A 26,656-nucleotide genomic window follows, 5' to 3' on the forward strand; every position below is an offset into this window, starting at 1 on the left:
TGGGCAGTTATTGGCACAGAAGATGGAGTGCCAGGCCCAGAGTCAGGAAGACTCATCTTCCTGAGTTCAAATTTGGCCTCAGACATTTACTGCCCTGGGCAGGTCACTTAACCTTGCTTGCCTCAGTTTCCTCATCTATAAAAATAGCTGAAGAAGGAAATGGCAAAGTAATGCAGCATCGTTACCAAGAAAACCCTAAATGGGGTCAAAAAGAGTTGAACACAACTGAAAAATGACTGTTAATTGTATGAGGGCCACTTCTAAGGTGGCCACCATTTATATGGGTTGTGTTGATTAATACTGGTCTCCATGGAACCTGTCAAAGTATTCCTACTATATCTCTAATGACATAGAATCATTATGTTGAAATGAAATGATCATTGTGAGTTTTATAAGGAGGATCAACATTCGAAGTCAATGTTGGCAAAGACATGGCATGCATGCAGAGGTGGCACTTGGAGAGCCCTCCACTCCCCCTCTTGCCAGCTCCCGAGGACATTTTTTGCTTTCCCCACCCCTCGATCCAGCCGCCCAAAGCAAGCACTTTCTCCCTCAACTGTCTCCTGTAATGGGGGTAGGGAGGAGGTCTGACAGACAGCTTGAATTGGCCCTCTGGGCAATCGAACTCAGAAACGGTTTGCCAGTGAGGGATCAGACTCAAATGGGGGCAATCACTTTTCTGGCTTAAAGAGCATAAAATTGGCCTCTGCAATAGCATATATAACTGGGACAGTTCCAACTTCTCTTACGGTCTGATCAAAATTCTCATTGAAATCTAACCAAGTATATACGAATACCCAGAGACACATGCCAACTTGGACTTCTATATAAATAGCCACTTTGTCAGGGCTCTTCCTGCTGGTTCTGGAGCTTCCCAGAAGTTTCAGATCTGTGAGAGGCCACAGTGAGGAAAACAGGCTTTCCTTTGTCTTATATCAAGCATCTTCTCCATATACAGCAAACGCCAGTAAAAAGTGGATTCCTGTGGGCAAAAGTCCTGTATCTGCTGCCATTTGGGGCTTTGTTAAAATAACAAGGTTAGAGCAGAAATCTCCCCCCCTTTGACCTTGTTATAGGATGTCTTTCTTGAACCTTCTTCCTCCCCTCAGTCCCTCTCTTTTTACTGTGTAAACACTAGTCAGTTTGAGTTCAGTGATGCAGTGACGCATGTTGCACATTTGAAGATTAATTCAGTTTATTTGTTCTTTCCCCCACATATTTGTTTTGACATTTATCTTAGATCCTAAGGCAGTTGAAAACAAACCATTTTTAAGATGGTCAAAACTACCTGCTAATTTCCTCTTCCTGTTTTCCCCTCTCATGTCTTAGGGGAAGAAAAAGCCCTCTTTAAGGCAGTGTAGTGGAAAGACCACTTGGGTTTGCAATCCAAGAATTTTAGAACTATGAGTTTGAGTCTTGACTCAGCTACTTACCATCCCAATGAACTTGGGAAAGCCACCCAAACTCTCTTGTCCTCCATTTGCTTATCTGTAAAATGATCAACTGGATTTAAATGACTTCTAAAGTCCCCTCTAGCTTTATCCTGTGATTCTCCTAGGACAAGAGTTCTTAATCCAGGTCCGTGAACTTGGAGAGGGGGGAAAATAGATCTTCATTTTCACTAGTGTTTGGTTTGCTTGGTATTCTTATGTACTTTACCATCTGCTTTTAAAAACATGATTTTGAGAAGGGGTCCATAAGCTTTGTCAGCTGCCATGGGGGCTCATGCCAGAAAAAAAGGTTGCGGGCCCTTGCTTTAGAGGGTTCATGTTTTGGGTGAAAGGATTGGCATAGCCAATGTGTGAATATGGTAGCATGGTTTCCTTCTGCTCTGTGGCTGTGTTGGCTTCCTCGAATTCAACATCACGGAAACAAAGACAGCTCTGGGCAATCTGAACCAGTTCTAGTGCAAAGGTACTAGAACAAGAGGAATTCTTCAGTAGCCCAAATGACTAGCAGTTAGGTCACTCACTGCTTTTAAGATATCCATGGCCATGCTTCAGTGGGAATTGGAGGAAGCAAGTTAGAGTATCAGAATCATAGCTACTATCTGCATAGATTTTTAAACTATAAAGTAGTCCTGGATAAAAGAGCTGATAGAAAAGGAAAAAAAATAATGGCTACTTTCATAGCATGTTAAAATCAGCAAAGTGCTTTACATATTATCTCATTCCATCATCATCATACCTGGGGAAGAAGGCATTATTACCCCCATTTTACAGATGAGAAAACTGAGACTGAATGAAGTTAAATAACAGACCCAAGGGTTACATAGCTAATAAACGTCTGAATCAGAATTTGAACTCAGGTCTTTCTGACTCTAACTCTAGTCCTTTTTTTCACTATACTGCCATTAAGATAATGCTAAGGGAGAAGGGTGAGGTAACTGACAGAGATGGAAAAGACAGAAGAGAGGTGTGTTTTGGAGAAGAAAATATCTATTTTGAGATAGGCTATTGAAGTGGTGGAGAGACATCAAGGTGAATATGTCTGATGGGCACCTTGAATTGTGGGCCTGAAGTTTTGGAAGAAAAAGACAGTACTGGAAATTAAGACGTTATCTGCAGGAGGCATCTAGGTGGCTCAGTGGAGAGCCAGACCCAGAGATGGGAGGTCCTAGGTTCAAATCTGGCCTCAGATACTTCCTAGTTGTATGACCCTGGGCAAGTCACTTAACCCCTTTTGCTTAGCCCTTACCATTCTTCTACCTTGGAACCAATTGGTTCCAAGACAGAAGGTAAGAGTTAAATTTTTTTAAACGGTTATCAACATATAGAGCACAAATGGCCCCGGTGGAATGAATGAGATTGTCAAGGGAGAAATTGCAAAGAGAGAATATAGATGATTGCTGATAGCAGAACTTTGAGGAAGACCAATGTTGAAGGGTTGGGAAGAGAAAGAGGAGAAATTAGGGGATACAAAGGAAATAATTAGAGATGTAGAAAATCTTGGAGAGTTGACTATTTCAGGGGCCAAGAGAATAACGTGTAACCAGAAGAAGGGAATCAAATGTTTTAGAGAAGTCAAAGAAGATGAGACCTGAGAAAAATCTTTGGATTTGGTGATAAAGAGGTTGTTGGTGATCTTTGAAAAGGGAGCTTCAGGAGAGTTCTAGAGATCAGAATAAAGAATAATAAAATGGAGTTCTCAGATATAGATTATCTTTTCAAGCAGACTGTTGGTCAAACAGAGGAGAGAAACAAGGCAGTAGCCTCATATGGTAAAAAGGAATCTTTATGATTGGGTATACATTGGAATAGGAATAATGTAATCCACCTTTTGCCATGCCCACATAGGCTTGGCTATGGATATGTTAGAAAGAACTAGGGATCTATCTGCTAATAAGGAAGACTACCTAGAAGTCCCTGAATTCCAGTAGTCTTGCATTTCACCTGGAACAGTCCCCAGATATCTACAACATTGACCTAGAAGATGTCATGGCTCTCCCTGTCTCTAACGGTTTTCCAGCACCATGATACACATTGGTTGGGGTTTGGAGGGGATAGGAGTGAGGCATTTGGGGTAGAAGGGCCTTTCTATCACCACTCACATCATACCACTATCTACATGTGGCCCTTATCTATTCTTTAGCTTTATAATTTCACATCCACAATTTTTTTAAAGAGCCTCACTGCTAAACACAGTTGAGGACATTGGCTCATTCTTGTTCTGGACTGGACATGGCATGAGTTTCTTCCAATTCTGAGATGCTGGGGTTCTATTCCAAGCTCCTGCCGCATGGGCAATACTCTTGCCAGATAAGCTATATGTAAAATGACTTGTAGTCTGGAATGGGCAGAGAGGAAAAAACAGAGATGTTGTGCAAACCAGTCTTCAGCAAACTAAGAACTGGTCCTCAAGTGATCTTACAGATGTGTTCACCATTAACAGGGCTTTAAGGAATTACATTTGAACTCTGAATTACTCATATAGGCCCCAGGTTTCATTTAGAAATTTCAGATAAGGAAACCTGACATTCCATAAAAAGTTACCTTTGGGGAGGGGTTCTTTCATCTTCAAGATTTGTAAAACTCATTAGCATGCCCCAAACCTAGCAGATGAAAAACAGCCAAAGATTAAAAGGTGCGGGAGCTACAGTCTCCCAACTAGACAGGAGAACTGGATTGATGTCTTTACCAGGTTGGGGGTTAGTAGAAAATGAATCATGGAAACAGGGACCTGGTCCTTCATTAGCTGAATGCAAATTAGGAATGAGATGCACCCCCTCTCCCCCAGTAGTGAGGAGGTTGAAGAAGGATCAGCATTAATTTAGGAGAGATCCAGACTCATTCACTGATGGATACATAAAGACTAGATAAACAGTAAGAGGCAATGTCCTGTGTATCAAAATGAATCCCTGATGTTTCTAGTCATCTCATATAAAGAACAGTGGAAATGCTAATAGCATCCTGGGAAGAGTTCTCTATCCTTGAAGTCTTTTGGTTTCCATTGCAGAGGATGGAACTTGCTCATTTGTCTGAGTCAGAGATGATAGAATCATAGATTTAGAGGTGGAAGGGACTTGGAGACCACTTAGACCACCCCACCCCCTTCATGAAGTGATTTAACTTCCTTGAAGATACAAGGAAGGACTCTGAATTTGGCATAGAGGAACATCAATTCTATACTAGTCTTTTCTTAGTCATCTTGGGTAAATCATTCAACCAGTCCAATCCTCTAATATAATCTAGAGACACCTAGGTTGCCCAGTGACTAGGGAGCCAGAACTGGGGTCAAGAAGACATGAGTTCAAATCTAGACTCACTTACTATGTGACTCTAGCCACTCTACCTCCATTTGCCTCAGTTTCCTAATCAGCAAAATGGGATTAATAATAGCACCTACTTCCTTTGTTATTATATGGACCACATAATAAACTGTAAAGTACCTTCCAGATCTGAAATGCTAGTTATTATTATTATCATCCTCATTTTCTTCATCTGTAAAATGAGGGTAAAAGGAATCTTGGCATATTGGATATAGCGCTACCCTTAAAGTCAGAAAGTCCCAACTTTGAGGCATTCATTCAGCTGTTGGTGTTACTGTTCAGTTGTGTCTAACTCTTTGTGACCCTATTTAGGGTTTTCATTCAGTACCTCTAGGTAACTGTCAGACAATAAGACAAATTTCTAATCTTTTCAGTGGAGCCATTTTCCACATTGGAAGATACTTTTGTTGTTGTTCAATCATTTTTCAGATGTGTCTGACTCCCTGTGATGCCATTTGGAGTTTTCTTGGCAGAGTTACTAGAGTGGTTTGCCATTTCCTTCTCTGGCTCATTTTACAGATGAGGAAACTGAGGCAACAGTTTCCAATTACCTGCCCAGGGTCTTGCAGTTATTATGTTCTGAGGTCAGGTTTGAACTCATGAAGATGAGTCCTGCCACTCTATCCACTGTGCCATGTGGCTTCCTGGGGGCATACACTGATGAAATACCAAGCCTGGCCAAAAAAAACGGAGTAGAAGGAGGGAATAAGGGAAGAGAATAATGACACAGTATTTACAGCAAGGGGTGAAGAACAATTATATAGTATACAGTGAAGAATAATAATATAGTGTTTGTGGGGATCAAATGAAATAATGAATACAAAGCTTTTTGTAAAGGTCAAGTGCTTTGTAAATGTAAGTAATTTAAATAATAATAATAATTATTATTATTATTGCTTGAAATAGTCTGTGTAATCACTCAGGATTATTTTCAGGAGAACTGGCAAAATGTCTTTCTTCTGAGGGAATCACACTTTAAGACATATAAGGAAAAAGTAAATACGTTATCCCTTACAATGAACCTGGGCTTCACCTCTACAGTTGGGTCCATAGTCCCTGGAAAAGATTCATGACACTAGTAGATGAACCCCTAATCACCAAAGTGCACAGTGGTCCTAGGGATAGTTCAGGGTCAACTGCTCTCTGTGCCCTCCATGGTGATGGCCCTCCATTTGCTCTGAATCTTGGCATTTGCTATCAGTCTCCAGTTTAGACACTTCTTTGGGTATGGCTTCCAGTTGCTGGAGATCACCTTCGCCTCCCTCATCACTACCATATCCTAGATATTAGCCCCACTCCCATATCTAAGCCCCAGTCACCCAGCAACCCTTTTTTTACCAGAAAGTGAATCCTTTCCATATCAATGCATGCATCTTCCAGACTTCCTCCTTTCCCCTTACAGTGAAAGGAAAAGCAATAGAGGCATTAACAAGAGCCTTGAGCATGTCTTCTCTGCAATGAAATGCTTATTTGTGTGATACAAATAGCCAGGGCCGTGGGAGTTCAGAAGAGAAGGAGATATTAGGTCTCTGTAGCCTCTAAAGCAGATGACACGATGATGAATCAACACACAACGATAACATCTGTTGGATGGCAAACTTCATTAGGGCAGGGAACTCAAGTTATTTAAACTCTGTTCTATATCACCTACTAGAGTGTTCTGCACACAGTAGGCACTTAATAACTTATTAGTGAATTCATAATACTTATATAGCCCAACAAAAATGCTCTTCTTCATAGAAGATGTTTTACTGATATCCCTTCCCTTTCTATGTATTTTGAGATAATTTTCAACAGTAATGTTAGCAAAGGCTCAGTCATCTGCCATCTGGTCCAGGTCTCCTTGTGTCTAATGGCATGGATATATTAGAGAGGGGGTGGAGAGAGAGACAGAGACAGAGACAGAGAGAAAGAGCAGAAAAGGGATGGTTAGAGATGCTTTCTGAGAATATGAAATCTAGCACAGCTGGTTGGGCCAGAGAGGAATTAACTGCCCAGCTTAGGTCTCCTTAGCAACATGCAGTAACCAATGGAGCTAAGCTGGAGACTAATAAATAACTATAATACCCTACATTTACATATCGCTCTATGATTGACAAAGTGTGAGGTAGTGGAAGAAGGAACACTGAATTGAGCACCAGAAAACTGACATTTGAATTCTGTCTCTTTTTTTCCTAGCACCTATAAAGCCTTGAGCCAGACACTATGTTTGTCTACCTATGTGGCCTTGGGAAAAACCCCTAACCTTTGAAGTTTTTGGTTTCTGTAACTGTAAAATATCCTTTGAACTCTAGAATTATGATCCCATGATCCTCTGAGAAGCCTTCCCTAATTCTTCAAAGTGTGAGAGTTCTCTCCTTCCTTGATTCTTTTTACTTATTGCATCCCAAAAGGCCTACCTAGGTGGCTCAGTGGATAGAGAGCCAAGTCTAAAGGTCTTTGATTCAAATCTAACCTCAGACACTTTCTAGCTCTATGTCTCTGGGTAAGTCACTTAACACCAATTGCCTAGCCCTTACTGGTTTTTTGTCTTGGAACTAATATTTCTAAGACAGAAGGTAAGAGTTTTTAAAAACAACAAAAAACAACGAACTCACTGAGGACAGGGATTACTTCAATATCTCCATCACTTAGGTCCTTACAGTAGGTCTACACTTAGGGTAGGTCCTTAATAAATAAATATTTGTTGAGTTCAATTGATGTATAGGGTTGGCCCTGGGGGCATCTTCAGACAGGAAGAAGATGGCATGAAAAAGTCACACATGTAGTAAAAGTCCACGGTGGGATTTGAACTTAGGTATTCCCAAGTCCAAGTCTAGGTCTCTGTCTACTATATTGTTGCTTCCACCAAAAGGGTCTCATCTAGCAAACTGGCTTTGTTTCTCCCCTTTTCCCAGCTTTCCTCAAAATCAGGTGATGTCCATGAAAGACCACCCAGAAAGAAGCACTTTATGGTCCACATGGTTTTCTCTCCCCATCCCCCCAACATCCAAGAGTCAAAAATAGCCATTCAGGAATTCAAACTTAGCAAGAGACGTTCCCTTCTTTGTACCAGATAGAACCTGACTGAAAACAGAATCTGGCCAGAGAGCAAAGGAACCCAAGATACACCTAATCTGAGCAGTACTTCTCCCAGTGAAAAATGAAGCCTCATTATCACCATTTTCACTCTCATTCTCTCGCCTTTTTTTTTTTTGCTATTTGGCAGCAACCCAACACCGGCATCTCCTGGGATTTGGGATCCACCGCAAATCAGATGCAGGCTATTAAAATTGTGCTCATGAAAGTGACATCCCATGAAATTGGTGTGAGGAAAACAGAGAGCTAGATATGTCTGCACAATCGATACCAGCCCTGGCAAGGTTTCCTGCTGGCAAGGGGGGCGGGATTTTTTAAGTTCCCAACAAATTGGAGCTGGGAACCACTTGCTACCTTACCCCAGATTCATAATTGCCCTGGTAAGAGTTTCGAGAGGACCTGCCAACTGATTTTATTCTATGGTTAGGATAAAGCTTAAAATGCAAATACCCTAGGAAGAAGTACCAAACAAAGCAGTTTTAGGCCAGGGTATAAATGCCCAAGAGGCTATGTGGTGGTGTGTTGGCACTGGAGGTAGGAAGATCTGAGTTTCAATCCTGACTTTGATGTTTATACATATGTGACTATGGGCAAATCACTTGACCTCAATTAGCCTCAGTTTCTTCATCTGTAAAATGAGGGAATTCAGCTAGATGGCTTGCAAGGTTCTTTCCAGCTTTACATGTATAATTACATGACCAATAACAGAGCTTTCACAGAGTGTAGGTATTGCTAGGGGGAGTGGAGAGAGAGGTTAAGGCTCTAGGACACTTGGAGAGACAGGAACAAAGAGAAAGGGGGACAAAAAGGAAAGACAGGGATCAGTAAGGCTATTTTGTGTTTGTGTTTGTATCCTTAGCCATACCATAGTGCTTGGCCCCAAATAGGCACTCAGTTAATTGAACTGGATTGAAAACAGGTTTCCTGATTTTTCAGGGTCCAACTTCAGCTATTCCCTTTCATTCCTAAGAGAATTCAGTGACTTGAGTCTAGGGCCTGAGTTATCCTTATTAAAAAAAATCTGAGGCATAGAGAAGTAAAGTGTCTTGCTTATCACATGGAAAAGCATGTATTTAGCATTTGCCATATACCAGGTGTTGGAGATCCAGAGAGAAGAGCAAGGTATTTTCTTTCAAGTAGCTCACATTCTAGTTAGTAGAGATAACACACATAAGAGAGTTCAGATTGAGGGTAGATGCAATGGCCAGGTGACCCTTAGGATGCAACAGAAGGATGAATAACAAAGCCCAAGATTCTTCTATGGACCATAAGGCAATGTGTAGGAGGAGTGATCTATAAGGGTACAATGGTAGAGTAAATGGCAGGGTTCAATAGTCCACCATATTAGCAGAAGAATTTTTGTTGGTGATTCCATGTTCATCCAAGTGATGTTAGTGACCATATATAGGGTACTGGGCCCAAAGGTCGTAGTGAAGAAGAATTCTGAGTTACCTCCTGGATTATAGGGGAGGTCAACATTCAACTGGGAGAGAAAGTCAAGCATCTGATGGGAATTGAGCAATGGGGGCCTCCGGGGCAAGTGAAGGAGAAGGTTTCCTAAGTTTTGCTGCTGCTGGATTCTCAGATGGTCCATTTGTATCTGAGTAGTTATTGACAAGTTGGGGTGGAGAAGGGGAAAATCCCAAGAGAGCTCCCTGAAGCAACTACTGTGACAAGGTCTCTTGATGGTATTGAGTCAACTGAAGGTGGAATTTATTGAAGAATCCAGAAAGATAACCCACAAAGAAGCAACACATGAACTGAGCCTTAAAAGGAGCTAAGGACTATAGGAGGCAGAGGTGAGGAAAGAGTGTTTTCTAAGGATGCAAAGGCACAAAGCCAGAAGACAAAGGGCTGACTTTGGGAAATAGCAAGTTCATAAAATGGTGCAATATGCCACAAATTTAGATAAGCAGGTTGAAGTCATATAATGAAGGGTTTTAAATGTCAAGGTGAGGAACTTATGTTTTATCCTAGAAGCAACAGAAAGCCATTGTTCTTTGAACAGGCAAATGACATGACATGCAAACACTTAGGAAGTTTATTTTGATAGCTGTATGAAAGATAAATTAAAGAGAGAAGACTAGAAGCAAAGAATATAATTGGGAGGTTTTGAAATAAAATAATGAGATCTGAACTAGCATGAGGGTCCTATGAGTGAAGATATATTAAAGAGGTAGAACCAAAGTGAATGTTGAGGATGAGGATAAATTTGAGGAAAATTCCAAGGCTACAAAACCTGGATAGCTAGAAGAATGCTAGTATCCATTAAAGGAAGTAGAGACATTTAGTAATGGAGTAAGTGCAGACATGGAAAGCACTGGGTTCCATTTTGGACATGTTGAATCCAAAGAAGAGGAATGTGAACTTGTTCTCCAAAACTAGGATGAGGCAATCAAGGAGTACCCCTTATTTCAGACAGAAGGCCATCTTAAGACAATCAAAAGCAAAGAAGAACCCTTTGTGCCTGGTTCATTTTGTTTTTAAAAATTATCTTTATTTCATTAAATATTTTCCATTTTTTTAAGATTTAAAATGTATTTGTTATATTAAAATTCCCAGTTAACTCCCTCTCTCCCTTTCCCCCATTAAAGATGGCATCATTTGACAAAAAGATACATGTATATATTAAACTATATCTTTCTTATTTCTGTTTATCAGGAGGGAGACAAACACTAGTTATTCTTCAAACAATATTTCTATGACTGTATATGATGTTCTTTGTTTCTGCTTGTTTCACTCTTTATAATTTCATGTTGGTTTTTCCATGTTTTTCCTAAATTAACCTGCAAATTATATATGAGAAAAATTTATCAATCATTAATAAAAAAATTAAGTTCCAAATTAGCTCCTTCCCTCCCACTTTTCCCCCCTCTTTAAGAAGACAAGCAATTTTATTTCACTTATACATGTGAGGTCATATGCATGATTCATTGTTACAGTGACTTAGCTGTATAGTTGATTAAATCATCTGCCTAAAATACATATATGTTACTCAAGGAGTATTCTAGACATTTTCGTATCTCTTTAATCTCCTAACTCCAGCTCTCTCTCATCAGATGGTCCTACTCTTACTTTACTACAATGGAGGCCATAAGTTCTTGACCTCTCAATATACTTTAGATGCTTACTGTGCATAATACATAAATAGAATTTCTTAGCTGCTGCATTGCCTGGACCCGGACTATCATCACCAACCACATATCAGGCATTCAACCATGGAGCCGAGGGCTGGGCATAGAGACATATCTAATTATTATATAAATGAGATCTTCAGTTATCAATTAATCAGTTCATTTAAAAAAGCATTTGTGGAGGGCATACTTTTTTTTTCTTTTATTTATTTATTTTTTTATAAAAACCCTTACCTTCCGTCTTGGAGTCAATACTGTGTATTGGCTCCAAGGCAGAAGAGTGGTTAGGGCTAGGCAATGGGGGTTAAGTGACTTGCCCAGGGTCACACAGCTAGGAAGTGTCTGAGGCCAGATTTGAACCTAGAACCTCCCGTCTCTAGGCCTGGCTCTTAATCCACTGAGCTACCCAGCTGCCCCCCATACTTTTTATTATAAAGATATTTTGTTTTACCAATTACATGTAATAACAAATTTCCACATGTATTTTCCAAAGCTATATGGTCCAAATTGTCTCCCTTCCTTCCTTCTTTCCTCCTTCCTGGAGCTGGTGAGCAATTTGATCTGGAGGGCAAATGCTATACATAATACTGTGCAAGGTGTTGGGGAAGTTATAAAGTTGAGATTAGGTAAACTAAACTATTTGTCCTCATGGAACTTCCAGTCTAAGAGGGGGATATTGCACAAGTACAGATAACTACCACACACAAAAATACACGATAAATGCCTTGGAAAGATAGGAAACAATTGGCAATAATTAAAAGTTTGAGGAAACTCGAAAAGATTTTGAGTTGGACATTGGCCTCTGGTCCCCAGTGGTTAAACAATGCAGGTTAGTTCCTTTGCCTCTTTCTCCCCTAGTGTGAAATGAGAAGGATGGTCCCCTTGCTCTTTTTCTGGTACTAGGGAGCCCTTTCTTAATTAATACTCATTTCTGAGGTCATGAATGAGTGTTAAGCAAATGGGTATGAGCAGCAGTCACTTAGAACTGAGTATAAAATTCCCCCTCCATTGAAGTGGCTTACTACAGTAATGTTCTGGGAAGGGAGGGCTTTTGAGGGAAATACAATCCTGTAAATCACATTCCTGACCTACTGCAAGGAGAAAGTCACCAGAAAAGGAGTGTCATGGGATATGGACAGAGACAAGCCCTTTCCTACCTGACCCAAGATCCGGCAGCCTGGCCGTTATACACCATACCAGTGCAGTTTATCATATTAGCAAATGCATTTTCAAATTCAATTACACTGATGCTGGAAATGGCCCCATGGATGCTGTTAATCTCTGGGAAAGAATTATACCATGTCTCCAAAGCTTCCTATTTCTAAACGCAATCTTGAGCATTATTCTAAAGGTTAATTTAAGATCCATCGTCCAAGAAGGAAGTTAAATAGAAGTGTCCTCCTCCGCTTGACTGACAGAGGGGTTTATCAGTGTGTAGGAGTTCATTGGTTTTAATTAGGGTAATCACTACTGTTGCATTAACAGTTTAGTGAGGAAAAGTAATTACTCACACATCCACTGTATTAGATAGGAAGATGAGAATTCATTTTCCGAGACCATTAACATTTCAGATTAACATTGCAACGATTAAAAACCACTTTCTCCCAGTCACCGGCCCCATGACCTGCTTACCCACAGAAAGTGTAAATTAACCATATCTTTCATCGAGGGAAGAGGTGGAGAGAAATGTAGAACGAAGTCCAAGATGATTATTTTATAATCCCTTCTAGAGGCACACGGCAAGAGAGAAACCTTGATTAGTTCATAATGTAATGTCCTGCTTGATTTTCATAGTCGCTGGTTTCAGTTTCTGCACTGGGGATTAGAAACTTGGCTACATTGCTACCCAGAAGCAATAAAGCCCTGTGTGAGAGACAAAGGAACAGGCAGGCAAATCTAGAGGAGTCGAATGCTCCCTGGACCCAGGAATGTGTATAGTAGGGTTATGGGTTTCTTGTTGTTCCCATCAGGAACTCTAGCTTAGGGCAAGCAATTACATTGTGTCATAGAGCATCTTGGTTTGAAGAAAAACACATCACCAGTGCTGCCAGGCTATGGGGACCTGTCTATGCCTGTCAGCACTACGCTAATGCCTGAAGGACCAAAGGTCCCTACAGTCTCCCAAATTCAAACATTGAGGGGCAAAGGAAATGGAATAGGAACCATTTCCCCTGACCTAGAAATTCCCTCTTCTCCTCAACCCTCACCCTTCTTGATTCTTGATTTCATTCTTCTGTCTTGAGTTTCAACAGTCCCCGTGATAGACGCATCATTTTCAAAGTCCGACTTCTGAATTTTTTTCTTTTGAAGGTCACTACATGGACCATGAAGTCTAGGCCAAAGACAATAGCAGCTCTTCCCTGGGGTTTCATGAAGAAACAATCATGCCATGATCCCAGGTTATTACCTCAGAAACTAGAGGGCAGGATGTAGAAGGAAGAGACAAGGGATTGATGGAGAGTCCATTAGGCTGAGCACTGCCAATTCTCTTCAACCAAAGCCTCCAATGAAAGTGGTTCATGTTTGCTTAACACCACACATTTTTCATAATGCTTGCATTTATGATATGTCTCTGGGACCTACTACTACTGTTACTATTACTACCACCAATTATATAGCACTTTAAAGTTTGCAAAGCACTTTAAAAATAATAGCTCATTTAGTTTATCACAACCCAGGGAGGTAGATCCTATTATTATCTCCATTCTACACATGAGGAAACTGAGGCATATAGAAAATAAGTGACTTGGCCAGAAACACTGCTAAAAAGTATTAAGGCAGGATTCAACTTCAGATCTTCCTGATGCCAGATGCTGTGCTCTGTCCACTCAACCACTTGGCTCCTAGGCAAGATATTATTATCTAAATTTGTGATGCTGAGGTAGAAGTGGCACATATATAATGCATAGAGTTAAGCTTTAGAGTTAAATCAGAGTTTAAGCCTTCTTTGAGCAAGATAGTTCCAAAAACTTTCTATATGATCTTGAAGAGGTCACTTAGCTTCTCAGTGCACCAGGAAACTCTCTAGGACTTTCTCTCTATACCTTGCTGAGAAAGTGACAATCTATAAATAAAGAGGGAGTTTCTTCAAAAGGGGTTTCCTATAACAATGGAAGTACAGGTGGGAAGGGAAGAGAAAGGAAGAGAAGGAAGAGGTGGGTAAGGGAGGAGAGGGAAGGGCAATGCAAGAAATTCTATGATCCCCATTTGATAGATGAGGAAACTGGCTCAGAGAAATTGAGTCATCTGCCCAAGATCAGGCAGATGGCACATGGAAGAACCTTTCTATCTCCTCCAGTATCTAGCCCAATTTTTGTGCACATAGTGCTTATGAAGTATTGACTCAAACATTCATGAGATGTCTATTAAGTTCAAGGCATTGTACCAAGTGCTAAGGGAGACACAAAGATAAAAAAGACAAGGTCCATGATTTCAAGGGATTTTTTTATATATTACATCAATGATGTGCTAATAGATCAAGGATATTCAGCTTTGCTAATATAGATATTCTCTCCGCTGATGTAGATTTCAATAGCCCTACAACATAATAAATCGTCTTTAAGATGCTGGGTTAGAAAACATCCTCAACCTGCATGAACCTGATGGTGATGATCTCCAGATGAAAGAGGCTTGTCCTTAGGTGATGCACATTCTTCATCAGGGGGATCATACTTGAGCCTTTCCAGCTTAGTAGGACCAGAATAGAAATAAGGTGATGGAGGAAAGGTACTGGCAACTGCGGTATGGAAGGAGGTGGAGCATGGAACTTGGTTCCAGAATGGAGGACAGCTAGTGCAAAGCTATAGAGGTGAGGGATGGAGTATAAATGAATAGGCCAGTTCAGACAGACTCCTGGGTGAGTGGAGAGAAGTATTATACAATAAGACTAGAAAGAGAAGAGACTAGGAAACATATATATAAAGATGAAAAATTTATAGGGAAATCACCATTATTCAGGACAAATGGCAGAAGCACAAATCACATGTTGGAGAATGTTTAATGATGAATTCCAAGAAAGGATTCTGGGAAGCAGTGAGTATTGAAACAGGATTTACAATCGAAACAAGGAGGTTGCCTGGTAGGTAAAGGGCCCAAGAAGCAGGGCAACTCTCCAAGGGCTGTGTTCAACTGATGCATTCCCCCTCTATCTGGCCAACTCATCTATCAGATACCTTGAGAGGCACAAGAGGAAACAAATAACTTTGCTCAAAGAAGCCCATTATATTTCCAGGGTAGTGACACCCAACATAGCACTGGAAAAATGAATTGGAACTGAGTTTAACAAAGTTCTTTGGGCATCGGCCTCCAGAAAATATATTCTGGATTCTAGGGGGAAAGATGAATGTTTCTTCTTTAGAACTGTTGGCCATTATAATACATTGTTCTGGTTTGGGAGGTAAAGGAAACATTATCTGTGTTTGTTACTTAGTCCAGTATCTGAAAAAGTAGGCACTTAAAAGAACTGATTGATTGTTCAATTTTCTTGATCATCTAATTAAAGAGTAAAAAGGCATAATTTGTGTTTTTCCCTTTGAATTAAGCTTGAAGAATCATAAGTTCCTAATATACTCCTCTGTTTTAAAAATATAAATCTTGTCACTCTTATTTGTAACAGTATAACTGAGTTTTTCTCTCTTCCTTTAGCAGACATTCTAGATTAGGGTTCTTCTCACTTGTGTCATATCTCCCTCACCCACAGGGTTCCCCCAAAAGCAAGAGTTCTTAATACAATGTCCATTAACTAAATTGATACATATGTATATATACATATACACACAATGTCTATACATGTGTATATATTACATGTATACATTTTATATATTATTGTATTGTGTATATATGTATACTGAATGTATACATATGTTGGTAATTGTATTTTGACACAATTTCTTTCCTTAGTAAGCTTACATGTTTTATTTTTCACATTTAAAACTCAATTCTGGGAAGGAATCCATTTTTGTTATTATTCAGTAACCCCATTTGTGTTTTTCTCAGCAAAGATACTGGAGTGGTTTGCCATTTCCTTCCCCAGCTTATTTTACAGATGAGGAAACTGAGGCAAAAAGGATTAAGTGACTTGCCTAGGGTCAAATAGTTAATAAGTGTCTGAGGTCAAATTTGGATTCAGGAAGATGAGTCTTCCTGATTTCAGTCTCGGCACTCTATCCCCTGTACCAACTAGCTACCCAAAAGCATCTTCAAATTGGCAAAGTGGTCCCTGACACAAAATATTAAGAATCCTAGAAGTTTCTAGGACTTGAGAGAAGGTCTAGTCTTTTTTCCCCCCACTAATCTGTTCCTCTTTACCTTGCAGTATGTGTCTACCAGGCGTGCAGTCACGCAGAGCACTCCAGAGCCAACTGGCTTCCATCCCCACCATCACATCCACCACCACCACCGCTACCACCACCAGCAACAACGCCACCATCACCACCACCGCCATCACTCCCTGCCTCACCACCTTCACCACCAGGAGGCAGTGTTACATGAGGCCCCACTGCCCCTCTGCATCTGCCCTTTATTCTCCTGTCAGTGGGAAGGCCAGCTGGAGGTGGTGTTGTCCCACCTGAGGCAAAGCCACAGGATTGACATCCTGCAGGGGGCAGAGATAGTCTTCCTGGCCACAGACATGAACCTCCCCGCACCAGCTGACTGGATCATCATGCACTCCTGCTTGGGCCACCACTTTCTGCTGGTGTTAAGGAAGCAAGAGAAGTATGAGGGCCACCCACAGTTCTTTGCCACCATGATGCTGATTGGGACCCCAACTCAGGCTGACTGCTTCACCTACCGCCTGGAGCTCAACAGGAACCAAAGGCGCCTGAAGTGGGAGGCCACCCCCAGATCGGTCCTGGAGTGTGTGGACTCCATCATCACTGATGGGGATTGCCTGGTACTGAACACCTCCCTGGCCCAGCTCTTCTCTGACAACGGCAGTCTGGCAATTGGGATTGCCATCTCTGCGAGTAAGGTCCACGACCCTGAAGTCGAGATCTAAAGGAACAAAACGATAAACTGACTTGGACAGGGACATGGGCACACAACTACTGCCTCCAAGAACAACAAATCATTGGCTGTGTCTCCATGGTTTCTGGATGTCAAGACCAGATTTTTTTCTCTTCTTTTTTTTTCTTTGTTTTGGTCTTAGGTCTTTTGTGGTATTTAGTATTTGTCTGCCATGGGCATTACGTTATGTATACATCCTGTGATTTAAGGTTTCAATGTAATGTATTTCCTGTTTTATGGTTACAATTTACATAGTATTTTAAAGATAGTTATCCAATCGGAATGGTTATTTCTATCCATGACTCTACATGCACAAACACATACATGTACATGTATGCACACACAATATCCCACACACACACATACAGGCATGATTGAACAAAATGGAGGAAGTTCATGAAACCACTTGCATGTGATTGAGAAAAACCCAGCAAGTCCACAAAAGCAAGTAGAAAGAAACATGGCATCATGAAAGAACCAGGTTACTTCTTTCTCCACTTGACTTTGAAACTGGAAACATCTGGGGGGCCCATTTTCAGCACATCAAGTAAGAAGGTCTAATTGATTCTGACATCCCTACATTTTAGATCAAAAGAACTCACCTCTGATATTACTCTGTGGAAATCCCTACTCAACACATAACTACAAAGATAACATCTATATACAGGATTGGGAGGAGGGATGGAAATCATAACAGCCACTGTGCTTTGTTCTCTCCCTGTGGATTTGGTCCTGTCATTCAAGATGGATATTAAATAAGGAGCAGTGAATAGAGAGCCAGGCTTGGAGACAGGAGGCCCTGGGTTCAAATCTAGACTCAGACTGTATGACTCTGGGCAACTCACTTAGCGCTAATTGTCTAACCCTTACCACTCTTCTGCCTTGGAACTGATATATAGTGTCAATTCTAAAATAGAAGGAAAGGGTTTTTAAATATATGGGTATTAAATACTAAGTAGCTTTTGAAGATTCTCACAGGTTTCTTCCACTTTAACAGAAGTGTCCCTCAGACCCTTCCTAGCTGGGTGACCCTGGGCAAGTCACTTAACCCCCACTGCCTAGCCCTTACAGGTCTTCTGCCTTGGAACCAACACAAAATACTAATTCTAAGACAGAAAGTGAGGGTTGTTTTTTTTTTAAAGAGAAATAGTGTTGTTCATTACAAATAGCATAGGCTTTGAAGCAAAGACCCTGGGGTCAAATCTCAGTTCTCATTAATTACCTAGATTGAATTTGTTAATTCCTTTTCTTATAGGATCATGGGGATTTACAGTTGGAAGGGAACTGAGAGATCATCTTATCCAATCCCCTCATTTTACAATAAAAGTTTGTTGGATGAATTTTACGGATAAGGAGAAGCCCAGAGAATTAGCAGTCACACAAAGAGGGAGTAGTAGAGCTCAACTTTGGACCCCAGATTTCTGAGCCATGCTCCAGTTCTTTTCCCAGTACAAGAGGATGAGAATGAGCCTTCTCTTCCACTGAAACAAATTTGAAATTACCTTTTTAATGTTCTCTTGAGTGTTCTCTTTTCCTAGAAAACTTTCAAGAATTCACTTTTACACCCAATATGAGAGAAGAAAAGAAAGGCAGCAAAAGCCAAAAAAAGAAAGCAAAACAAGTATCTCCTTTCTCTGAAATGGAGTGATTTCCCCAGATAGTCTGCTTCACAATGCAGTTATAGAATCTGGCAGGCCCTTCACCAGTCTCACAATGTTTCACAACTTCTATCTCCATAACAACATCAAATAGAATGAACTCCGAGTTAGAATATGTAGCTTCCATGGCATAAATGAGAAATAACTGTATGCAAAATGCAGAATCCTCTCTTTTGTCTTCTTCAGACAATGAGTTATCTCTTCATAGTTCTTCATATGTTTGAATTCAGTGCAAGCAGATATTGACTGAGCACCTATTATAGACAAAGGTAGAGTATACAGAGATGAAGAAGACCAAGTTCCTGTCCTAGAAGAGCTTACAACTTCCCAAGAGACTTTATCTTCCACTTTGTACATCCTAAAACCTTCCAAGGGCACTACCAGGCAGCACATGAACATAATCACTGGAAATATAAACATCACTGGCACCCTTTGGTCCATAGATTGGTATTGAATGTCATTCAAGGCAACTTAGGTGAACCCAAAAGCTACCCTTTAAGAAATTACTATGTCATAGAAGAGATTTGGAAGAAACATCAGTTATTCATTTGGTCCAGTCTTAAAGCCATTGAAGAGAAAAATTCAGGGCAGATGGTCATCTTTTCTCTGCCATGAATCCTGTCTATAGCCCATTTCAGTACTTTGTCACTCTGAAAGTTACGAGTTCATACTAATACCAACTCAAATCTTGCCCTGATTTAACTTAAGCCCATTTCCTTTGTCTTCTGTGGACATAGAAATCAATGATGGGAGGTGGCGGGAACATCATTCTCATTAACAAATAAACAAAATTGTATTGAACCTACTATGTGCTAGGTATTAAGGATACAAAAATATTCCCTACCCTTAAGGAGTTTACAGACCATCAGGAGAAACAACATGTACATCTATAAGCATATGCAAAATAAATAAAAGGTCTTTTTTTGGGAGGGGAAAGCTCTTCTCACATTTGGATTTAATTCAACGTTAGAATTTATTAAGTTCCTAATATATGCAGCAAATTTTGTGGAGTATGGTAGAGATATGGGCAAGACATGGGTATCTAGTAGGGGAAATGACAGATCCGTAATTATTACAATAAAAGGTAGAATGTTCTTAATGTTATAGAAGAGCTATAGAGACATAGCAGAAGAAGACATTGCTTTTGAATGTCAGGAACAGTGAAGGCTTCATAGAAGAGATGGCATTTCATCTCAATCACAGAATTTCAGAGTCAGAAGAGAGCCCCAAACTGCCTAGTAAAACTCATACCTTAAAAGAATTCTGTTCTCAAAAAATGCAACATTCTTGAAGAATATGCTAAATTTCATTAGGTTGAGATTGGGGGCAGGGCAGAGAATTCAAGGTTGCAGAAAACAACCTTTTTGGGAAATAGTGAAAAGAACATTTTCTCTAGAATAGCAGTTCCCAACCTGTTTAAACTCAAGTCTTCTTTACACTCTTAAAAAATTATTAAAGCCTCCTGCCCCAAAGAGCTTTTATTTATCTGGGTTAGGTCTATTGACATTTACTATATTAGAAATTTAAATGTTAAAGGCAAGGTCAAGATGGCAGAGTTTAGGCAGAAACTTAGCTGAACTTCCCCAACATTCCTCTCCAAACAATTTAAAAATAACACTTCAAATCAAATTCTGGGATGGCAAAATCAAGGAAAGCAGGGGGGGGGGGTTGCCTGCTTAAGATAGTGTGGAAAGTTGACAGAGAGTTCTGTGACAGTAGGATAGTGTTCAGCCTGGAGCACAGTAACATCAGTAGCAGTAGCTTCAGAAGCCCTAAGCCCACAGATAACTAAGAGGGTTAGAAACTATTGTAAGAAAAAATAATATAGGGGATCCTTTGATGACATCTCACTCAATCACTCAGAGCATTTCCAATATGCAATTCTAGGTTGAAATTTGAAGGTAAAGAGGAGCACAAGTACTTGTAGCTACAGAAAAACAGAGACCCTGGTAACAGTTCCAAAGTAGAGAGCAAGGGATCTGGTCTCATTTCCAAGGCAAAAAGAAACACTAGACTTTGTGGCCACCAGAAAGTATGGGACTTTGTCATGGTTCCAATGCCATGAGGAGTGCCATTACTTGTGGATATTGTGGAAGTAGGTCCCTTTCTGGGTAAAGACCAGAGCACAGGCCAGGACAGCAATGGCCACCTCTATCCTTGGACCATAACACCTGAAATGCACTAAAAACTTAAGATCTCCAGAACTAACTCTGAAAATAGCAGCATAAAAACCTGAAACTTGAGACAGTGTCCCCTCTACTCTAAGAACAGAGTCTAGCTTTTACATAAAAGGCAAGAAATAGGCTGGAAAAATGAGCAAACAAACAAAAGCATCTGACCATAAAAATCTACAATGGTAATAAGGAAGATCAAGACACAAACTCATAAAAAGAAAATGATTTCAAAAGAATTACAAGGAAACCCTTGAAGAAAAGATAAGAACTGAACATAAGCCCAACAGAAATTTCTGGAAGAGGTCAAAAAGGATTTTTAAAATTCAATGAGAAATGATAGTAGTGCAAGAAAGTTATGAAAAAGAAGAGTCAATAGCTCAGTAAAAGAAGCACCAAAAAATACTGAAGAAAATAAAATCTTAAAAAGCATAAATGGCCAAGTGGGGAAAAAGGTACAAAAATTCACTAAAGAATAATTTCTTAAAAATTAGTATAGGGCAAGTAAAAGCTAATGTCTCCATGAGATATTAAAAAAAAAACAATCAAAATTAAAAGAATTTTTAAAATAGAAAACATGAACTGTCTCATTGAAAAAACAAGTGATCTGGAAAACAGCTCAAGGACAGATTATTTAAGGATTATTGGACCAAGTGAAAGCCATGATTACAAAAAAAAAAAGTCTAAACATTATACTCCAAGAAATTATCATGGAAAATTACCCTAATATCATAGAAACAGAAGGTAAAATAGAAATTTAAATAATACATTGACCACCACCTTTAAGAGATCCCAAAATGAAAACTTTCCAGAATATGATAGTCAAATTCCAAAACCCTCAGGTCCAAGAGAAAATATTGTAAGCAACCAGAAAAAATAATGCAAATACTATGGTGTCATAGTCAGTGTTGTACAAAATTCAGCAACTTCCTCCTGAAAGAAGTAGAGGGTTTGGAAATTGATATTCCAGAAGTGAAGGGAGCTAGGACTACAAACAGGAATAATCTACCCAGAAAAACTGAGCATAATCCTTCAGAGGAAAATGAATATTTTATGAAATAGAGTACTTTTAAGCATTTCTGATGGAAAAAAAACCAGAACTGAACAGAAAATTTATACAAGTCTCAAAGAGAAGTATTCTTAATTTACTAGTCCTTAAATTATTAAGGTTATAGTCATACTTGATCACCGAGAGACTACCACTATAAATTATTAAGGTAAACATAAATGAGAAATCATTAAAAACTCAATAAGGTCATACTACTTATAGTCCTATATAGGAAAATGATACTTGTCATTGCTCAGAAATTTTTAATATTAAAGCAATTAGAAAGAGTATAAATAGACAGAAGGCACAAGTATGAATTGCTTATGATGGGATTATTTTTTAAAAATTAAGGGGTGAGAAAGAGTTGTATTGGCAGAAGGAGAAAGGAAGAGGAAGAATGGAAAATTATCTCATAAAAGAAAAATGCAAAGAAGAGTTTTTACAATGGAGGTGAAATGGGAATGCAACATTTGAACTTTACTCTCATTGGAATTGACTCAAAGAGGAAATAGCATACTGTGAAGATTAAATTTAACTCTCTCCTGATTATAAAAATGAAATTAAATAACTCTCCCCTGATTGTAAAGATTAAATTGTAACCCCTGACTCTTTAACACCCTACCTAGAGTTGAATATGGAGATCTGCCCATTTTTAGATCTAATCACCAAAAGTGTAAACATCCCACCTAATCATTGAGTGAGAGGTCTGTGACCCACATGTGCAATAGTGAGTGATGAATCAGAATCAACTGACTGCCTTCTGGGCAGTCCTAGAACAGAGTGTCAACTGTGATTGGTAGATGTAAAATTGGGGGAAGATACTGGAAGTGATACAAGAGAAAATGTCTTTAAAAGAGACTGACAACTTCCTGAAGGAATTCAATTCTTCATGCTTTTGAGTTGAGGCTGGTGAAGAGGGGTAGAAGGATCTGCTAACTGGACCTGAGACCCTCTTCCTTAGACTGACACACATGGTGAGTGAAAAGCTGACTCTTAACTGCTAGATTTTTCTGAAGAAACTTCCCTAGGTCCTTTACTACAAGGACTAAGGCCTATCTGGTTGAGTACTAAACTCTCATGCCTGGGTTGAGCCAGGGGGACAGAGAGAAATTACTTAGTGTTGAGTCTAGATATCTTATCTTATCCTCTCTCTGATTTCTTACTTCACTCTTTCTAAAACTTGTAAATAAATTATAAATAAATCTCTTTGGAATAAATTAAATTCCTATCTACCATACTCTTAAATAATCCAGTCCAAACCTTTTATAAATAACCCCTTTTCACCCTCACATTTTAATTGGCAATCATACACACTCAGTTGGAGGTGGGAAATGGGACAAGAGAAGGGAATTTGACTGATAGAAGGGAGGGCAGATTGAAGGAAGCAGTAATCAGAAGCAAAACAGACTTTTGAGGAAGGGCTGGGTTAAAAGAGAAACAAAAAAGAATAAATGGTAGTGGGGACAGGGGAGAGAAGGAAGGAAAATACACAGTAATTATAACTGAGTTTGAATGGACTGAACTCATCCATAAAATGGAGGCATATAGCAGAATGAATAAGAAACCAGAATTCAGCAATATGTTGTTTACAAGAAACACACCTGAAAGAGAGACCCACTCAAAAATAAAAATAAGGGGCTATAGCAGAATATATTATACTATAGCTGAGGTTAAAAAAGGCAGAAGTAGCAGTCATGATCTTAGACAAAGCAAAAGAAAAAATAGGCCCAATTAAAAGAGAAAAACAAGGAAAATACATTTTGCTAAAAGGTACTATAGACAATGAAGTAATATCAATAATAAACATATATGCAACAAATGGCAAAACATCCAGATTCTTAAAGGAGAGTTGAATAAGTTAATTGAGGAAATAGATAGTAAAACTATAATAATGGAGGACCTCAGTTTTCCCCTCTTAGAACTATATAAAGCTAAACACAAGATAAGTAATAAATAGGAAGATGACTACAATTTTATAAAAGTAGATATAACAGATTTCTACATTGAAAAGGAAATTACCCTTTTCTCAGTTATACAAGGTATCATCATAAAAACTGATCATGTATTAGGGAATTAAAAACCTCACAACCAAATATAGAAAAATTAAATGAACCCTCTCCAGACCATAATTCAATAAAAATTACATTCAATAAGAGGCTATGGAAATATAGATTAAAAATTAACTGGAAATGAAAAAATCCTAAGAAATGAATGGATCAAAAGACAATTAATAGAAACAATAAGTTCATTAAAGAGAATAGAACATTGAGACAACATATAAAAATTTATGGGATACAACCAAAGCAATACTTAAGGGGAAATTTATATGTCTTAACACTGACATCAATCAACTAGAAAAAGAGCAGATCAATGTATTGTTCATGCAATAAGGAAAGAAAACTATTCCTCTTTGCAGATGATATGATGGTTTACTTAGAGAATTAATTAAAAACTAGTTGAAATAATCAATAGCAAAGTTGTAGGACATAAAATAAACTCACATAAATTTTCAGCATTTCTATGTATTACCAACAAAGTCCAGTAAGAAGAGATAGAAAAATAAATTTCTCAGCAGGCAGTATAAAATATTTGTACCAAAGATACAAACTTTTGGGTCAAGAACTCAAAATTTGACAAAAATTCCTGAGAAAACAGGAAGGTAATTTGGCAGAAACTAAGCATAAGCCAATATCTGACAAAGTATAACAAAATAAGGTGAAAATGGGTATGTGGTTTAGATATGAAGGGTGATATAAACAAATTAGGGAGTATGGAAATTTTTATCTGTCAGATCTATAAAGTAATAATTTATGACAAATCAGATATGTAGAGGATTATGGGGAGTAAAAGAGATAATTTTGATTACATTAAATTAAAAGAGATTTTGCAAAAACAAAACTGATGCAGTCAAGATTAGAAGGAAAACAGGAAACTGGTAAAAAAAATTATAGCAAACTTCTCTGCTAAAGGCCTCATTTCTCAAATATATGGAGAAGTGACTCAAATTTATATGAATATGAATCATTCCTCAATTGATAAATGGTCAAAGGATAGAACAGGCAGTTTTCATAAGAAGAAATCAAAGTTATTTATAGTCATATGAAAAAATGTTCCCAATAACTATTGATTAGAGAAATACAACTTAAAACAACTCTGAAGTACCAGCTCACACCTATAAGATTGACTAATATGACAAAAGAAAAATGACAAATGTTGGAGGGGATGTGAAAAGACTGGGACACAAATGCACTGCTTATGGAATTGTAAACTGATCAACTATTCTGCAGAACAATTTGGGATTGTACCCAAAGGGCAACAAAACTGTTCATACCACACCCTTTGATCCAGTAAGATCACTACTAGGTCTGCATCCCAAAAAGATTAAAGGAAAAGGAAAAGATTCTATATGTTCAAAAATATTTAAATAATTTTTTATTTTAAATAAATTTAATAAATTTAATTTTTATGATTGTGATGCAATATTACTATGCTGTAAGGAATGATGAACTGAAGGATTTCTATATGAACTGGAAGAACCTCCAGGAAATGATGCAGAGTGAAATGAGCAGAACCAAGAGAACATTACACACAGAAAGTAAAAATTATGGAACAATACAATGTAATTGACTTTGTGAATACGAGATAATCCCAAGGGATTTATGAGAAAGAATGCTATCTACATTGAGAGGAATAACTGTGGAACTAGAAACACAGAAGAAAAACAAATGACTTATTTGTTTATATGAATATATGATTTGGAGTTTTGGTTTTAAAAGATTGCTCTAGTGAAAACATGAATAATATGGAAATAGTTATAAGTAATAACATTTGTATAACCCAGTGGAAAGTGCTTATTGGATTCGAGGGCAGGGAGGGTAGAGGAGAGGGAAAGAAAATGAATTGTGTAAACATGGAAAAATATTTTTAAAATAAAAATTTTAAACTAAATTAAAAAGAAAGAAAGAAAGAGAGAGAGAAAGAGAGAGAAAAAAGAAATTTAAATAATTTCGTATATTATGAAAAAAGATTTTGATCTCATGGACCACCTAGACTGCACTTTGAGAACTAAGACTTTAAAAGAGGAGAACTTGAAAAGGAGTTCTCAAAAAATAGTCTGGATCTAGAGCTGAGGCTGTATGAGGAGAGTAGTGGGAGATAATTTTGAAAAGATTGCAGGAATATTATAAGTGATGTGATTACATGCCATGTATAAGAAAACAATAGCATTATAGATGTAATTTAGCAAGAAATTTCTCTGGCCTGAGTGGGCAGAATGGGTGATAGGGGTGGGACAGGAGAAGGAAATAGAGAACAGCAAGGAGACCAACTAAAAGTCCATTGCGGTGTTCTAGATCAGAGGCAATGAATGGCATTTGGAATAGAATGAGCAAAAAAAGAAAAGATGACCCAAAAAACCCCACAGCCTTCCTTTCTCTAAACCAACTAATCTTAATCTGTTTAGTTTTTCCTAGGAATTTCTATTTTCAAAAATTTGTTTTTGTTCCCCTTCCCTGGACTCTCTCCAATTTCTTCCCATTTGTTTTACATCATGGTGATCTAAACTAAACCCAGGCTAATGGACATTTCTCCAAAGTAGACACTTACTATTTGTGTCCCTGCTCCGTCCACTTCAACCAGTACAATTAGATTTTGGCAAGACTTCAAATAAGCACTTAATTTCTGACAGGTTGCCCCAGGTTGTCTGCTATCAATCTCCTCTATAAAACACAATTAACACTGGACCAGCTACCTACCCTTTCCTGGGCTCCTCTATCCCTACTGTCAGCTTAAAT

General features: G+C 38.7%; 1 protein-coding gene and 1 long non-coding RNA gene across 4 annotated transcripts in view; one reads left to right on the forward strand and one right to left on the reverse strand.

Moving 5' to 3' along the window:
* The window catches only part of SIAH3 (siah E3 ubiquitin protein ligase family member 3), a 138,625-nt gene extending 121,423 nt beyond the window's left edge, over positions 1 to 17,202 (forward strand). For all 3 annotated transcript variants that reach the window (XM_007501581.3, XM_007501582.3, XM_007501583.3), the window contains exon 4: positions 16,295 to 17,202. In XM_007501581.3, coding sequence (XP_007501643.1) covers positions 16,295 to 16,978 — 684 coding nt within the window. In that variant the 3' untranslated portion in view covers positions 16,979 to 17,202. The remainder of the gene's footprint in view (positions 1 to 16,294) is intronic.
* LOC103097923 (uncharacterized) overlaps positions 1 to 18,702 on the reverse strand; it is a 77,128-nt gene extending 58,426 nt beyond the window's left edge. The window contains exons 1-2 of the long non-coding RNA XR_008914105.1: positions 18,489 to 18,702; positions 16,772 to 16,974 (exon numbers count right to left, since the gene is read on the reverse strand). This is a non-coding gene — a long non-coding RNA (uncharacterized LOC103097923). The remainder of the gene's footprint in view (positions 1 to 16,771; positions 16,975 to 18,488) is intronic.
* Positions 18,703 to 26,656: the final 7,954 nt, after the last annotated feature.

This window comes from Monodelphis domestica, chromosome 8, assembly GCF_027887165.1.
Source record: "Monodelphis domestica isolate mMonDom1 chromosome 8, mMonDom1.pri, whole genome shotgun sequence".
NCBI classification, from domain to species: domain Eukaryota; kingdom Metazoa; phylum Chordata; class Mammalia; order Didelphimorphia; family Didelphidae; genus Monodelphis; species Monodelphis domestica.